The 16,392-nt window shown below is 41.1% G+C and overlaps 1 protein-coding gene across 1 annotated transcript in view; it reads left to right on the forward strand.

The window, feature by feature from the left end:
• COG2 (component of oligomeric golgi complex 2) overlaps positions 1-16,392 on the forward strand; it is a 216,650-nt gene that overhangs the window by 22,396 nt on the left and 177,862 nt on the right. The window contains exons 5-7 of the mRNA XM_082251217.1: positions 942-1,039; positions 4,742-4,850; positions 6,447-6,626. Coding sequence (XP_082107343.1) covers positions 942-1,039; positions 4,742-4,850; positions 6,447-6,626 — 387 coding nt within the window. The remainder of the gene's footprint in view (positions 1-941; positions 1,040-4,741; positions 4,851-6,446; positions 6,627-16,392) is intronic.

The following is a 16,392-nucleotide window of genomic DNA, read 5'->3' on the forward strand; positions in this document are numbered from 1 at the left end:
TATTTGGTAGATATGCAATTGCAAGCGCTGTTTATACACGTTTCTGTGGGTTACAAGCAATGGCATCCGGAAAATACTTCTCGTGCAGCCGACTCACTGCATCTGGTTTGGAAGTTTGGGCCACAGCACCTTCTAAGTACTAAAGGGCTGTGATCTCTTCCTGAAATTTTAGGAAGGATCCACTTCTTCCTGATGCTTTGTATTGTACACAAGCATTGAATGTGTCTGGGTGAAGGGAAGACGGGACGAAAACATCCCATTTGTCCTTCCTCTTCACTGCAAGCAATTCATTACCTCTTAAGCCATCTCTCTCCCTCCATCTAAGCTGGGTATTTACAAGCTGTTGGGGGAAACCCTGGTAATTAGGTTGCATAGTGCAACATAAGCCAATTCCAAGATCAAAAAGGGACACGCTTGTATAAAAATTGGCCATGGCAGCAGAGAACAGGTTCATGTATATGGGACGTTTGAAAAAACTCTCCTGAATGCTGGAACTTTACAGCCAGTAACCGATAGTTAAAAATGTCTATTTTGCCGCGTTTAGATACCATGTTTATGCACATTTAGCGGCGTTTGCATTTAGAAGCGTTTTTGCATTGTAAAATGGCCAGACATGTATCCCCATTGAAAAAGCCTATAAACTAAAAGCTTTTTAACAAGAGTTACCGTGTTTAGACGTGTTTGCGCGCTGTTACAAGCATTTGGCATTTCATATGCCAATAAACTTCAGTCTAAACGCATTTTTTTGCTTTTAAAAAAAATTTCACTAAACCCAACTGCTCCTAAACGTCCGTTTATCAGCAACAGTGTACATGAGGCCTAAGTGCAGCTTTATTTTCTGTTGACGGTTTTCTTATTTTCTGGTCTCTTTTCAAAGCTCCAAATGCATTCCCTATTTTGTAGCACTTTTGAAATTTGAATACAACTTTCTTCAATTTCAGATGTGTGTGCTAAGGATGATACGTGTAATTCACTCAGTTGAAAAAATTGAAAAAATTTTGCTATCCCACAATTGCAAGACAAATACGGAGCTGAACAGGTAAGCCAAATGCATTTACTTTTTTCTTTTGTTTAGATGAAAGAGGCCTTCCTACTTTTGACTTAACTGTTTGTATAAATGGTTACAGTTAAACTAGCGCCATTAAGGTAGAGTAGTGGGTAATCTGCTGAATAGTTGAAATAAATAGTTACTAACTTTTTTTTTATCTGAAAAAATTTTTGCATTTCTGGTAATCTTGTGGTTACAAAAATCTGTTATTGTGCACAATATGAAACATTACTTTCTTGCTTCCCAAGTCAACTTCCTTTTCAGTGGACAGAGTTAAAGCGATTGAAAAGTCTCGTTTTTTTTTTTTTTTTGTTCCCCCATTAAATATCAAACATGTTATACTTACCCGGATCCTCCTCTTCTTGAGTCCCTGGCTGAAGCTCTTGGCCCCTCCCTCCCGCTTAGTGTCCCCACAGCAAGCCGCTTGCTGTGGGGGGCACCCGAGCTGAGCTGGAGCTCTGTATATCCATTCAGACACGGAGCTGCTGTTCAGCCCCACTACCTCTCTCTCCTGATTGGCAAAGGGAGTTTGAAAACAGTGGGAGCCAATGGTGCCGCTGCTGTGTCTCAGCCAATCAGGAGAGAGTCCTGGACGGCTGAAGCACTCGCGGACATTGCTGGATAGAGAGGGTTCCGTTGAGTATTGGGGGGGGGGGGGCTGCTGCACACAGTTTTTTATCTAGAATGCATATAAAAGCTTATGACTTTACAACCCTTTAAGCAGCCTATATAAATGTAATTTTTTTTCTTTAACCCCATCTGGACCGCAAGATTTTCCCCCTTAACGACCAGGCCATTTTTTGCGATTCGGCACTGCGTTATTTTAACCCACCATTGCCCGGTCGTGCGATGCTGTACCCGAATAAAATCCATGTCCTTTTTTCCTACCAATAGAGCTTTCTTTTAGTGGTATTTAATCACCTGTGCGATTTTTTTTTTTTTTTTTTTTTTTTTTTTTTTTTACAATATAAACAAAAGAGCGACAATTTTGAAAAAAAAAAAATATATGTATGTATGTGTGTGTGTGTGTGTATATGTATGTATATGTGTATATATATATATATATATATATATATATATATATATATATATATATATATATATATATATATATATATATATATATTTCAAGAGTATGGTGAGCAGCACAACAGCAATGGTTCGTTGAAGTCGTGTGCAAAGCCATCCCACAGGCTGTATATATGAGAGAAAAACTCCACAGGGATTGCTGCAGAAATATTCTTTCTTTATTAGAAAAACATCCAAAAGTACATACCAGTACAATATCAGAGTATTTCCATAGTAACGTTTCGGACTCCAAAGTTAACGTCCTTCCTCATACAGAAATACATGCATTTCTGTATGAGGAAGGACGTTAACTTTGGAGTCCGAAACGTTACTATGGAAATACTCTGATATTGTACTGGTATGTACTTTTGGATGTTTTTCTAATAAAGAAAGAATATTTGTGCAGCAATCCATGTGGACTTTTTCTTATATATAATTTTTTTTTTTTTTTTTTACTTTCTGTTATATAACAATCAAATTTTTTCATCATTTTAGGCCAATTTGTATTCTGCCACAAATTTTTTGGTAAAAAAAATCCCAATAAGCGTATATTGATTGGTTTGCACAAAAGTTATCACGTCTACAAACTAGGGGAAAGATTTATGTCATTTTTGTTTATTTTTACTAGTAATGGCGCCGATTTGCGATTTTTAGCGGGACTGCAACGTTGCGGCTGACAGATTGGTCACCTAACTGAAATTTTTGACAATTTTGGGGGGGACCAGTGACATTACTACAGTAATCAGTGCTAAAAAGTTGCACCGATACTGTGCTAATGACACTGGCAGGAGAGGGGTTAACACCAGGGGCGATCAAATGGTTAAAGGTGAGCCTAGGGGCTGCTTTCTAACTGTATGAGGGATGGGCTTGTGGAATCAACACAGGGACCCGTGTTTCTAAATAGGAGAAACACAGGAGCCCTGTGTTGATTACTGAGAGAACAACGGTCTGCTTTGTTTACATCAGAAAACCGCCATAGTTTTGGTGTCCCTGACTTTCCCAAATGGGCAAAGTTTGTTTTTTTTTGTTTTTGCGCCAGGTTCTGGAAGGGGGAACAGCCTCCACCTGCCTTTGCGGAGCTGGCGGGCTTTTTGGTTATGGATAATATACTGGTCTGTAGGCCTTATGTGATCTTCCCTTTGTGGGGAATCGCCTGTACGGGGCCTCTCTGGAAGGACCACCTCCGGAGGTTCCTTTGCGGACCTGGTCTGGTGTGCCGAGAGCGGGTCTTTCCAGACCTACAGAAGAGGCCCTTTTCTGCCGGAAGGGGTGCCATCACCGTGTTTGGGTACGGGGAAGACATCTTTGCATCCTCCGGACCCGTGGACCTCCCTGATTCAGAGGTCTTCGGTTAAACAGCTAAAAAAAAAAAAATCAAGCGGTGTTGTTAAATTCACGGTTTCCAGAACCCCGCACTGGGTTGTAAAATGAGAGCATAATGGGTTCTGCTTAATCTGGGAGCAGCCAATTGGGGGTTGGAAGCCTCTCTGGAAGGCTACCATGAGCTCTATGGGCCTGTGCTTTAATTCTTGGTGGCTGCGGTTGCATAACGCTATTAGTGCTAGCCATCTCACCAGCTTGTACTGCACCTGCATTTCACCATGAGATACTGCAGTGTTGGTGTCTAAAATGCCAGGATGTACTAGGCTGCTGGAGCTTGCCAGATCATCAAAAGGTAGTGCAGTGCTAGTACTGGTACTCTGCTGCATATGAGAAGATCTACGCTTTTCTACAACCTCAGCAACCTGGTACACCTGGCTTTAGCAGGGACCTGTTCTCCATCGTCTGAGCTACCTGTCAGGGTGTTGCTACAGGTACCTAGTGGCAACTATGGGAAAGAGAGCTCTTGGCTAGCAAATAGGGACTGCTTGCAGGCTAGAAATTCAATTAACTGCTAGTGCTAGGAGAGATCGAGCCTGATTTTGCTAACACTATGGTTTTGTGTGCAAAAGGGCAGGTGGCAGTCATCAGAAAAAGTATACTGACCCTGTACTTGTAGGGTGGCGGGGTGCTGTAGCCAATGACAGCATGGGTCAGCAGGGGGCACATATATGCATGTCTGCAAACTGAAAAACATCTGTGCACATGGTAAAACTGCAGTGGGAGGGCGACTAGTAGTAGTTTATTTTATTTATTTATTTTATTATTTAGTTCAAAATGGAAATGCAAGGCAAAACCTTTGTGTATAGATAAAAAGTTGTACCTTTTTTTCATTTTTTAAGTGATCACATTCCCTCTGTTCTCAGCTGCATAAGAGCTGGGGGAGGAGAAGCAACCGCACTCTGAGCTTCCCAGTGAATGGCTGTGGGGGGGGGCATGTAAGGACTAGTCAGATCATAGGAGGAGAGCAGGCGGAGTTCCCATCACAGCTAGAGAACTGATCACGATGTGTTCTCATGCTTAGTGTGGTCAGTTTCTAATAGGAGAGCAGAGAGATTGACAGAAGCACCAGGGATTTCACACAAAAGAAGCAATACAGAGAACAGGATGTTTTTTTATACCAATACATGGTACATTAGGCATATATCAGGCATATGAAATGCTGGTGTAACAAACACTTTAAGTTGTGCACAGGCTACATTAATATTCATAAGATGTTTTTATTTCATGTTTTTCTTTTATAAGCACATTGCTAACTGGACAGATCTTGGAAAGAATAGCAACAGAGTTTAACCAGCTGCAGTTTCATGCGGTGCAGAGCAAAGGCATGCCTCTTTTGGACAAAGTGAGACCAGTAAGTATAGCCCTCATTGTTCCATTATTCAATGGCACTTTAATTTATTTCAGTAAATCCAGAACCTTCTGATTCATATTCTGTATGCATCAATTACCCTATATGATTGGATTCAAATGGTGTAGGAAAGGGCCCTTTCACACTGGTGCACTTAAAAATGCAGTAAGCGTTTGAATGCATTTTCAATGCGTTTGTGATGCATTTTCTGGATTGCTGATTCCTAGCATGCTCCTGTGAAACTTGGACATGTGACTCAAAAAAACACACCGTGGGTGCAATATTCATTTGTGTTTTTGGTGCATTCCTTTTTAAATTACCCTGGAAGGTAGGCTTTTGAAAGCCAAATATGCTGCATGCAAGACTTCTCAAAACGCAGCACACTGATGTGAACAGTTGCATTGGGTTTAAAGCGGAATCATTTTATTGTGTTATCGTGCTGGAAAGGTGCATTTTAGCACGGCAAAAGCACACCAATGTGAAAAAGGTCTAAAGTTTAATTTAAACAGATTGATCAGACCAGCAATAAGTGTCCAAAAAAAAAAATGTACCGTATGTATAAAGTGCAACCATATATGTATATAAAATATCCCCAATTCCAATGTATATACAAAAGTTCCAATGTGTGTTCAAAAAGTTCTTGTAGTGCTGATTCAAACTACAATGAAAGTGCAAAGAGGGCTTTGTCACTAATGGTTTTGGTTTGTTGTTTACAAGCCATTACTGGATTATAAAGCATCGGACCAAACCAATCTTGGTTTGATCAGATGCTTCCAAGAGAAGAGGAGAGATCTGGAGATAAAAGACTTACCTGTCACTGCTCATGCTGTGTCCCCCCCCCCCCCCGCCCCCAATGCTCATGCATAAATGCAAACGTGTACATAGGTCCCGCACACATATTTAAATGGTGATTGCACCACACATGTGAGGTATCAACATGAGCGTCGGAGTGAGAAAAATAGTTCTAGCACCAGACCTGTTTAACTCTAAACTAGTAACCTGGAAAGGCTTTTAAAGTAATGCCTATGGATAATTTAATGTACCATAGTTGTCGCCAATTCCACAGGCATGTGCAATTTTTCAAGCATGACATGTTGGGTATCTAGTTACTCAGAGTAACATCTTTTAAATTGTATCCAAAAATTGGTATTCTCTTGTGTTTATGTGAACTAAAAGTCGTTAAAGTGTATTTTTTGCTGAAAATGTGTGTTTTATAAATAGCTGTGCAAATATTTACAGCTGTTTAAAAAAATTGAAACAACCATTTTATTCATTATGGCCTCTGCTTTCAGAAAATATATAATTTTTGGGGGTTCTAAGTAATTAATTTTCTACTAAAAATGCTAATTTTAACATGTATGAGGGATCTCAGAATTTGCGTGGACAGCAAGTGGTTAACCAAACTTTTTATACATCAGATTAATTATGTTTGGAAATGTTCTTCTCTTTGCTTTACCTCTCTAAGGAAAGTAGGAAGATCATAATGGTGTATGGATAATTTCCATAGCTCATTATTAAAACCATGTCCTACTTTTTAATTTGATGCGTAACACTTAAAATATACTAATTTGTTGATTGTAGTGTTTTTCTGTTTTATAGCGTATTGCTGGAATAACAGCAATGTTACAGCGCTCTTTAGAGAGTCTCCTTTTGGAAGGGCTTCAGACCTCAAATGTGGATATAATCCGTCACTGTTTGCGGACATATGCTACGATTGACAAAACAAAAGATGCAGAAGCTCTTGTCGGGCAGATTTTGGTAAAACCGTACATTGATGAGGTATGCCTATAGTTTAAACCACACAGCTATAAAAAATATTACAAAATTGAATGTACAGCACAAATATAACACTGATCTTTAACAGAGAAAGCGAGCATCTTCGTTGTCAGATTTTGTTTCAGATAATAAAAGATATCTGAAATGGTTCACCTGCTCTTACCTACAATGTTCTTAGTATATAGGCAAATATTTTCCTGTTTCTGAATAGATTCATTTATGATTGTTTTGTCCTTGGTGATTCCACACACGGGTGTGCATTACTGTACCAGACAGGAAGAACAAAGAATATCAATAATGGGATAAAAAAAAAGACTGTGGAATTTTGTGGCATTGTCATAGAATCGCCAAAGCATTATCTTATCATAGACTGTGGGAACGGGTGGGGGGGGGGGGGCGTAGGGGGATTTGTTTACAAAAGAATATAGTGTAGGCAGTAGAGGGAGGGGTGTGTAAGTGAACATGTGGCTGGGAGGTTGCTGCCGGGGCATATACTGTGTAAATAGGGGAAGATGCCAGAAAATGTAGTGTGAATGATCAAGAGAGAGGTGCCATTAGACATAACAGTATGCCAGATAATATAGTATGAGCTTAGGGAGACATACCAGAGAATATCATGAGGGAAGGGAAGGGTTTTGATGCAAGAGAACCTAGTGGTCAGTTAGGTAGAGGATTTGTCAGAACTAGTGTTTGAGGGGGTATTACCAGAATCTACATCCAAAGAGTGGGGGGAAAAGCTGCCAGAGAATGTAGTTCAGACAGTGTAAGAAGAGCAGATCTAGAAGCTACAGCAAACACTTTAAAGATGTGTGTTGCAATGTGTAGTGGGGACATAAACACTGATGATAAAGGAATATCTAGGGGGATATGGGCACTATTACTACTATTAGGAGAGCAATGTTCTTGGGATCTCAATTTTGTAGTGCAAAACTCTAAAATTTGTTAGATTTGAGGAGATGTGCTTTTCTGCTGCATTTATTCTTGGTGCTAGACTTCCATAATTATTACATAGCTGGCAAAGTTTATCAACGGCTCCAGTTCAACGTGTGTGTCTGTGTGTCACTACCATATTTAAAATACCTGTATATGTGTTCACTAAGAAACACATCTAAAAGTTTAATTTATCTAAACTCCCTGATGACACCACCAACTGTGGGAGGGAGTTCCACAAACCACTCTAACAGTAAAGAACCCTTGTTTAAGATTGAACCACTTCTCATCCAACTTCATTGTGTGGCAGTGTGTCTTCTTTAGAGACCTTAGGTTAAATGGTTTCCTCCCAATGCTAGTGTCAACATTTAAGGAATTGTATATTGCGATCATATTCCTCTTAAGAGTCTTTCTCCAGAGAGAATAAGGTTCATGTTTGCAGCCATTCCTCATAACCGAGGTCCTCCAGCCCCCTTATTAGCTTTGTTGACCTTATCTGTACTCTCTCCAGTGCAGGGGCATCCTTCTTGGGGATTGGTGAACTGGATGGCATACTCGCGATGTGGCCGAACCAGAGTTTTGTAAAGTGGTGTGCATTTAACCATCCGATCCACTCCTGGAAGCTGCGGGACCCTCTGGGTCTCAGTCTGCCCTGGTGGCCATGACGGCAGCCCTGCCGTCGCTAGTAGCCAAAGTAGATATGGCCCTGCAAAGAAGGCCTGGCAAGGCCTTCACCTGTATCCTCTGCTTCCTCAGATTCTGAGGTGGATTTGGCCGCCGTGGACAAGAGTAGCCCTTTGGGTCTTCGCCCACGTATGCTGAGTTCTCTAATAGTGAGGATGAGTCCTTCTCCTCTGCAGCCACACATGAAAAAGCACTGGTGGAGGCCCTAATTGTGTCAGTGCGGGAAACTTTAAAGTTGGAGGACTCAGCTGAAGCTAAGTTGGCGACGACGATGCAATTTGGCACCCGCAAATCATCCAAGGTGACAAAGGTGTTTCCCTTTCAGGCCTATTTTGATGAAATTGTCACTAGTCAGTGGGGTTCCCCAAAACCCATAGTTGGAATACCTAAGCGTTTTGCTAGGAGATATCCCTTTGAGGAGTCTTTTCTGAAGAAACGAACAGTTCCACCTATCGGTGGATTCTCGGGTTTCCAGGCTGAATAAGGCCACGATTTTGCCAGTGGAGGATTCCCCCTCTTTTAAGGACCCCGAGGAGAAAAGAGCTGAGGCTCTGGTCCGGTACTTCTTCACAGTGGCTGGTTCAATTGTAAGACCAGTGTTTTGCTATCACCTTGGTATCCCAGACCGGAATGGGCTAAGATTTTGCACCAGGATCTGGAGGGGAGTCAAAACCCTTCTGAGCTGGCGGATCAAATGGTCCAAGGGATACAGTACAGTCAGGTGCATAAATATTGGGACATCGACACAATTCAAATCTTTTTGGCTCTATACACCACCACAATGGATTTGAAATGAAACAAACAAGATGTGCTTTAACTGCAGACTTTCAGCTTTTAATTTGAGGGTATTTACATCCAAATCATGTGAATGGTGTAGAAATTACAACAGTTTGTATATGTGCCTCCCACTTTTTAAGGGACCAAAAGTAATGGAACAGATTAACAATCATAAATCAAACTTTCACTTTTTAATACTTGGTTGCAAATCCTTTGCAGTCAATTACAGCCTGAAATCTGGAACGCATAAACATCACCAGACGCTAGGTTTCATCCACCATGTATTAGAAAGTGAAAGTTTGATTTATGATTGCTAATCTGTCCCATTACTTTTGGTCCCTTAAAAAGTGGGAGGCACATATACAAACTGTTGTAATTCTTATACCCTTCACCTGATGAATACCCTCAAATAAAAGCTGAAAGTCTGCAGTTAAAGCACATCTTGTTTGTTTCATTTCAAATCCATTGTGGTGGTGTATAGAGCTCAAAAGATTAGAATTGTGTCTATGTCCCAATATTTATGGACCTGACTGTATATTTGGTTTTTTTTTCCAAACTGACTGTATATTTGTGATGCATAACTATATGTGACCCCCTTGGCCGGCAGGGTTTCTGTGACGGCGGTGATCCTTTGCTGCATGATCTGGTTGAAGTACTGGTCGGCTGACCAGGCTTCCAAAAAGGTGCTGACTTCCTTTTGTAGGTGACCATCTGTTCAGTGCCTCTTTGGAAGAGATCATTAGGGGCCTCACAAGAGGCAAGAGTACATTGCTTCCACAGGCTGCTAAGGGCAAGGAACCTCGCCGTAAGTGGGGTCCCTTCTTTTCGGCTCACAAGCGGCCCTATCGTCTGTCTGAATTGCAACAAAAGGGCTTGAGATCCACCCGTAACTTTGCGGGAGGCTCCAAGATACCCTAGTAAGTCAAAAGCGGGCACTTCTGGTTCCGCAGATAAGCCTTCCCCAGCCTAAAGGGGCCCCCTCACTCATGTTTGGGGTGGCGGGACATCTTTGCTTCTTTCCGGATCCGTGGACCTCGCTCATTTAGGACAAATGAGTTCACAAACTGGTTTGGTTACAAAATTGAGTTTCAGTCCTTGTCTCCGGCAAGATTCTTTCCTTCTAACTTGCGCCTGTCTCCAGAGCAGCTACAGGGCCACTACGGAGCAGTGCAGGACTTGTTAGCACAAGGAGTTATTGTGCCGGTTCCAGAGTCGGAATGTTTTCAATGTTTTTATTCAAATCTGTTTACAGTTCCCAGGAAGGATTGCAAGATTCGTCCGATCTTGGATTTCAAGGCTCTGAACCAATTTGTGCGGTTTCAGACATTTCAGATGGAGTCCACCCACACAGTAGTAGCTTTCCTTTATCAAGGAGGTCAAAATGCTTTTATTATGAAATACATACCCATGCAAACTATAATTGAATACCGTCTTTCCAATCTGTTTTTATATTGACCTTCCCCTACCTCTTGAAAAATATTTGTATCCACTCTGCAATGTGGAACAGAATCACAAATCCACTCAATAAATCAATCTGTAAAGGGTGGTAAAGTGAAATTCATGCTAGCTTTGCAAGCTGATCTCAACATACAACACACTGCTGCCCTACAATAAGAGGAGGCTCCTAACATCCCTCCTTCTTGGCAATATCTTAACCACTTTACAACCGGAGGATTTTGCTGTCTTCCGTCCAGACCACTTTTTGTGCTTCGGCACTGTGCGACTTTAACTGACAATTGTGCGGTCATGCAATGTGGTACCCAAACGAAATTTACATCCTTTTTTTCCCACAAACAGAGCTTTCTTTTGGTGGTATTTGATCACCTCTGCGCTTTTTATTTTTTGCGATATTAATAAAAAAAGAGCGAAAATTTTGCAAAAAAATTAAATTTTCAACTTTGTCTTTTAAAAAATATCCAATATACTCAATTTATGTCATTTTTTTTGGCCAAAATATATTTAGCTACATGTCTTTGACAAAAAAAAAATTCAATGAGCGTATTTTTATTGGTTTGCGCAAAAGTTATAGCGTCTACAAACTATGGTGTAAATACTGAAATTTTACGCAGCTTTAATTTCTGACTGCCTATCTCAATTCATGAAGTGCTAAAATGGCAGGGCAGTACAAGACCCCCCCAAATTACCACTTTTTGGAAAGTAGACATCCTAAGGAATGTTCTGAGACGCATGTTGAGCTCATTGAATATTTAATTTTTTTGTCACAGGTGTTTGAAAAATGAATAAAAAAAAAAAATTTTTTTTTTTAACACAAAGTTGTCACTAAAAGATAAATTTCTCACACATGCCATGGGTATATGTGTAATTACACCCCAAAATATATTCTGCTGCTTCTCCTGAGTACAGGGATACCACATATGTGAGACTTTTTGGGAGCCTAGCTGTGTACGGGACCCCGAAAATCAATCTCCATCTTTAGGTTTTCTAATGGCGTAAATTGCTGATTTTACTCCTCACTACCCATCACAGTTTCGGAGGCCCTGAAATTTCAAGATAGCACAAAACCCCCCAAATGACCCCATTTTGCAAAGTAGACACCCCAAGCTATTTGCTGAGAGGCATGGTGAGTCCATGGAATATTTTATATTTTGCCACAAGCTTTGGGAAAATTACAATTTATTTTTATTTTTTTTTTTTTTAACACAAAGTTGTCACTAAAAGATAAATTTCTCACACATGACATGGGTATATGTGGAATGACACCCCAAAATACATTCTGCCGCTTCTCCTCAGTATGGTGATACCCCATGTGTGAGACTTTTTGGGAGCCTAGCTGTGTACGGGACCCCGAAAATGAATCTCCATCTTTAGGTTTTCTAATGGCGTAAATTGTTGATTTCACTCCTGACTACCCATCACAGTTTCGGAGGCCCTGAAATTTCAACATAGCACAAAACCCCCCCAAATGACCCCATTTTGCAAAGTAGACACCCCAAGCTATTTGCTGAGAGGCATGGTGAGTCCATGGAATATTTTATATTTTGCCACAAGTTCCGGGAAATATATTATTATTATTTTTTTTTTTTGTTTTTTTTACACAAAGTTGTCACTAAATGATATATTGCTCACACATGCCATGGGTATATGTGAAATGACACCCCAAAATACATTCTGCTGCTTCTCCTGAGTACAGGGATACCACATGTGTGAGACTTTTTTGCAGTCTAGCCGAGTACAGGTCCTCGAAAGCCAACCCCCACTTTCAGGCTTTCCAAGGGCGTAAATTGTTGATTTCACTCCTGACTACCTATCACAGTTTCGGAGGCCATGAAATGCCAAGACAGCACAACCCCCCCTCCAAATGACCCCTTTTCGGAAAGTAGACACCCTAAGCTATTTGCAGAGAGGCATGTTGGGTGTTTTGCAGATCTCACTTTTTGTCACAAAGTTTTGGAAATTGAAAAAAAGAGGAAAAAAAATGCATTTTCCTGTTTTTTCTTCATTTTCCAAAAAAAATGAGAGATGCAAAATACTCACCATGCCTCTCAGCAAATAGATTAGAGTGTCTACTTTGCAAAATGGGGTCATTTTGGGGGGTTTTGTGCCATCTTGGCGTTTCATGGCCTTCAAAAGTGTGATAGGTAGTAAGGAGTGAGATCAACAATTTACGCCCTTAGAAAGCCTGAAGGTGGGGAGTGGTTTTCCGGGTCCTGTACGCGGCTAGACTGCAAAAAAGTCTCACACATGGGGTATCCTTGTACTCAGGAGAAGCAGCAGAATGTATTTTGGGGTGTCATTTCACATATACCCATGGCATGTGTGAGCATTATATCATTTACTGACAACTTTGTGTAAAAAAAAAATAATAATTTTCCTGAAACTTGTGGCAAAATATAAAATATTCCATGGACTCATCATGCCTCTCATCTAATAGCTTGGAGTGTCTACTTTGCAAAATGGGGTCATTTGGGGGGGTTTTGTGCCATTTTGGCATTTCATGGCCTTCAAAAGTGTGATAGGTAGTAAGGAGTGAGATCAACAATTTACGCCCTTAGAAAGCCTGAAGGTGGGGAGTGGTTTTCCGGGTCCTGTACGCGGCTAGACTGCAAAAAAGTCTCACACATGGGGTATCCTTGTACTCAGGAGAAGCAGCAGAATGTATTTTGGGGTGTCATTTCACATATACCCATGGCTTGTGTGAGCATTATATCATTTACTGACAACTTTGTGTAAAAAAACAAAAAAAAAAAAAACAAATTGTCATTTTCCTGAAACTTAGGGCAAAATATAAAATACTCCATGGACTCAATATGCCTCTCAGCAAATAGCTTTGGGTGTCTACTTTCCAAAAAGGGGTAATTTGGGGGGTGTTTGAACAGTCCTGGCATTTTATGCTCAATTTTAGCAACACATCACCCACTCTTCTAACCACTTGAAAACCAAGCCTTTTCTGTGAGTTTTTGTTTACATGAAAAAATATTTTTTTTTCACAAGAAAATTACTTTGAACCCCCAAACATTATATATTTTTTTAAAGCAGAGGCCCTACAGAACAAAATGGTGGATGTTGCAATTTTTTTTGTTACACGGTATTTGCGCACACATTTTCCAAACGCAATTTTTGCGTAAAAAAAACACTTTTTTTATTTTTAATGCAGAAATACACTATATAATTCCAAATTGTTTGGTAAAATTTAAAAGATGATCTTATGCCGAGTTCATAGACACCTAACATGACATGCTTTAAAAATTGCGCACGCCCGTGCCGCGGCAACAAACTACGTACGGTTTTAAAAGCCTTTAAAAGTCTTTACAGGTTACCACTTTGGACTTACAGAGGAGGTCTACCACAACAATTACTGCCCTCGACCTGGCGTTCACGGCGATACCTCACATGCATGCTGAAATTGCGGTTTACATATGACACTAGACCAACGCTTGTGCGCGCATTTGCGCGCAAGCACGGGGGGACAGGGGGGCTTGATTTTTTTTTTTTTGTTTTTTTTTTTTTTTTAATTTGCTTTCTTATGTTATTTTGACACCTTTTCTTTCATTTTTTTTTCTTTAATCATTTTTATTGTTATCACGGTGAATTTAAATTTCCTCTATGATAGCAATCTGTAGTGACAGGTACTCTTTTTAAAAAAAATTGGGGTCTTTTATACTCTAGATCTTTCCTCTGACCTTAACGCATCTGACCATACCAAAATTGGTGTGATAAAATACTTTCCCAATTTCCCAATGGCGCTGTTTATTTCTGGCGAAACAGAAGTCATGAAATGCTCGTAGCCTCCGGCATCTTAGGCCATAGAGATGATTGGAGCCATTCTCATCTCCAATCAGCTCTATGGTTAGATAATTGAACCACCGGCTGCACTCTCGGGTTAACCGGTGGGACAGGAGAGCCCGAGAAAAACCGTGGAAGGCAGCGGAAGGCGGCAGGAGGGGGGGGGAGTCCCCTCCCACTGCATGTAAAAGCAGTCTAGCGGCCAATTATCCGCTAGGATTGCTTTTACATGTAAGCCGACCGCTTGCTGTAAAAAACGATACCAAGATGATGCCTAAATCTGCAGGCATCATCCTGGTATAACCACTAAAAGTCCAGCAACGTACCAGTACATTGCTGGTCTTTGTTTGGCATATAGGTTTTTTTTTTTTTCATGCAGCCTGTGGGCTGAACGAAAAAAAAGAGAACCTATCAGAAATCAGCACAGGAATAATGCGTAGTATTACTCATCATTAACCGCCCAAACAACCACCCACTGAATTTAATGATGGGTATACACGACACTATCCACGTATACCAAAATAGGATTTTAACTGCAGTGCTGAAATCAGAAAATCACCACAGCTGCTATCAGCAAAGGTATCCATATATGCTGAGCGCAAACGCTGTTTGTGTCAGAATATATAAAATCAATGCATGGTAGCCGACGAGTACCTGCAAGAGAAACAGGTCACAAAAGAATGAAAAAACAAACAAAGTACATTAAAAAAAAAGTACATTAGGAAGAGTAGGACATATAAAATGACTGACACAACAAAAGTTTTTGGATTCTCATCATTAACCGCCCAAACAACCACCCACTGAATTTAATGATGGGTATACACGGCACTATCCACGTATACCAAAATAGGATTTTAACTGCAGTGCTGAAATCAGAAAATCACCACAGCTGCTATCAGCAAAGGTATCCATGTATGCTGAGCGCAAACACTGTTTGTGTCAGAATATATGAAATCAATGCGTGGTAGCCGACGAGTACCTGCAAGAGAAACAGGTCACAAAAGAATGAAAAACAAACAAAGTACATTAAAAGTACATAGGAAGTGTAGAAGAACATAAAAAATGACTGAGACGACAACTATTTTTGGCTTTTATGTATTTTTTTTTTTTTCTTCAAACGTCGAGTTCCAGGTTCGGGTCTCTCAAAATGACGATAGCCATCGAACATCTTTTGAGACCCTGTGTAAATGTGCCCTAAACTGTGCCGTGCTGTACCCTATGCTAATAATCCACTAGTGTGTGGTAGCGACGGAAACAGTCACCGTGGCAAAGACCAGGTCGGTCAGGACAGTCGGGACAATAATTCCGGGTGTCACGCCTAAATCCGCGCTTGCTGCAGACACGGCATCTTTTTTGGGGGTATCGTTTGGTAGCGGTACTCGGGAGGTATTGCGGAAAATGCCTCTCATGCAGCCGGCTCACTGCATCTGGTTGGGGAAGTTGGGCAGGAGCACCAGCTGAATACAGAAGGGCTCTGATTATCTCTTCTTGGAATTGAAAGAAGGATAATGTTCCAGCAGACGCTTTGTATAAGACAAAAGTGTTGTAAACAGCCAATTGAAATAGGTATACAGACACTTTTTTGTACCAGCGTCTGGCCTTACGGGCAATTAAGTACGGTCCCATCATCTGGTCGTTGAAGTCCACCCCTCCCATTTTACGGTTATAGTCGTGGACACAGAGGGGTTTCTCAACAACAACACCGGTGACCGTAGTAATTTGGACTGCCGTGTCTGGGTGAATGGAGGACAGAACGTAAACGTTTCGTTTGTCCCTCCACTTCACTGCAAGCAATTCCTCGCACCTCAAGCAGGCTCTCTCCCCCGAGCTCAGTGGGGCATTCACTAGCCGTTGGGGGAAGCCCCGGCGATTAGATCGCACGGTGCCACAAGCGCCAATTTGCAATTGATAGAGGTGTCTAAAAAGTGGCACGCTTGAATAGAAATTGTCCACGTACAAGTGGTACCCCTTTCCGAATAAGGGTGACACCAAGTCCCAAACTATCTTGCCGCTGCTCCCTATGTAGCCTGGGCAGTCGGGGGGCTCCACAGTGCTATCTTTTCCCTCATAGACACGGAAATTAACTGTATAGCCTGTGGCCCTGTCACAAAGCTTATACAACTTGACCCCGTAT

Source organism: Pelophylax lessonae (assembly GCF_965119305.1).
Source record: "Pelophylax lessonae genome assembly, chromosome: 3".
In the NCBI taxonomy this organism is placed as follows: Eukaryota; Metazoa; Chordata; class Amphibia; order Anura; family Ranidae; genus Pelophylax; species Pelophylax lessonae.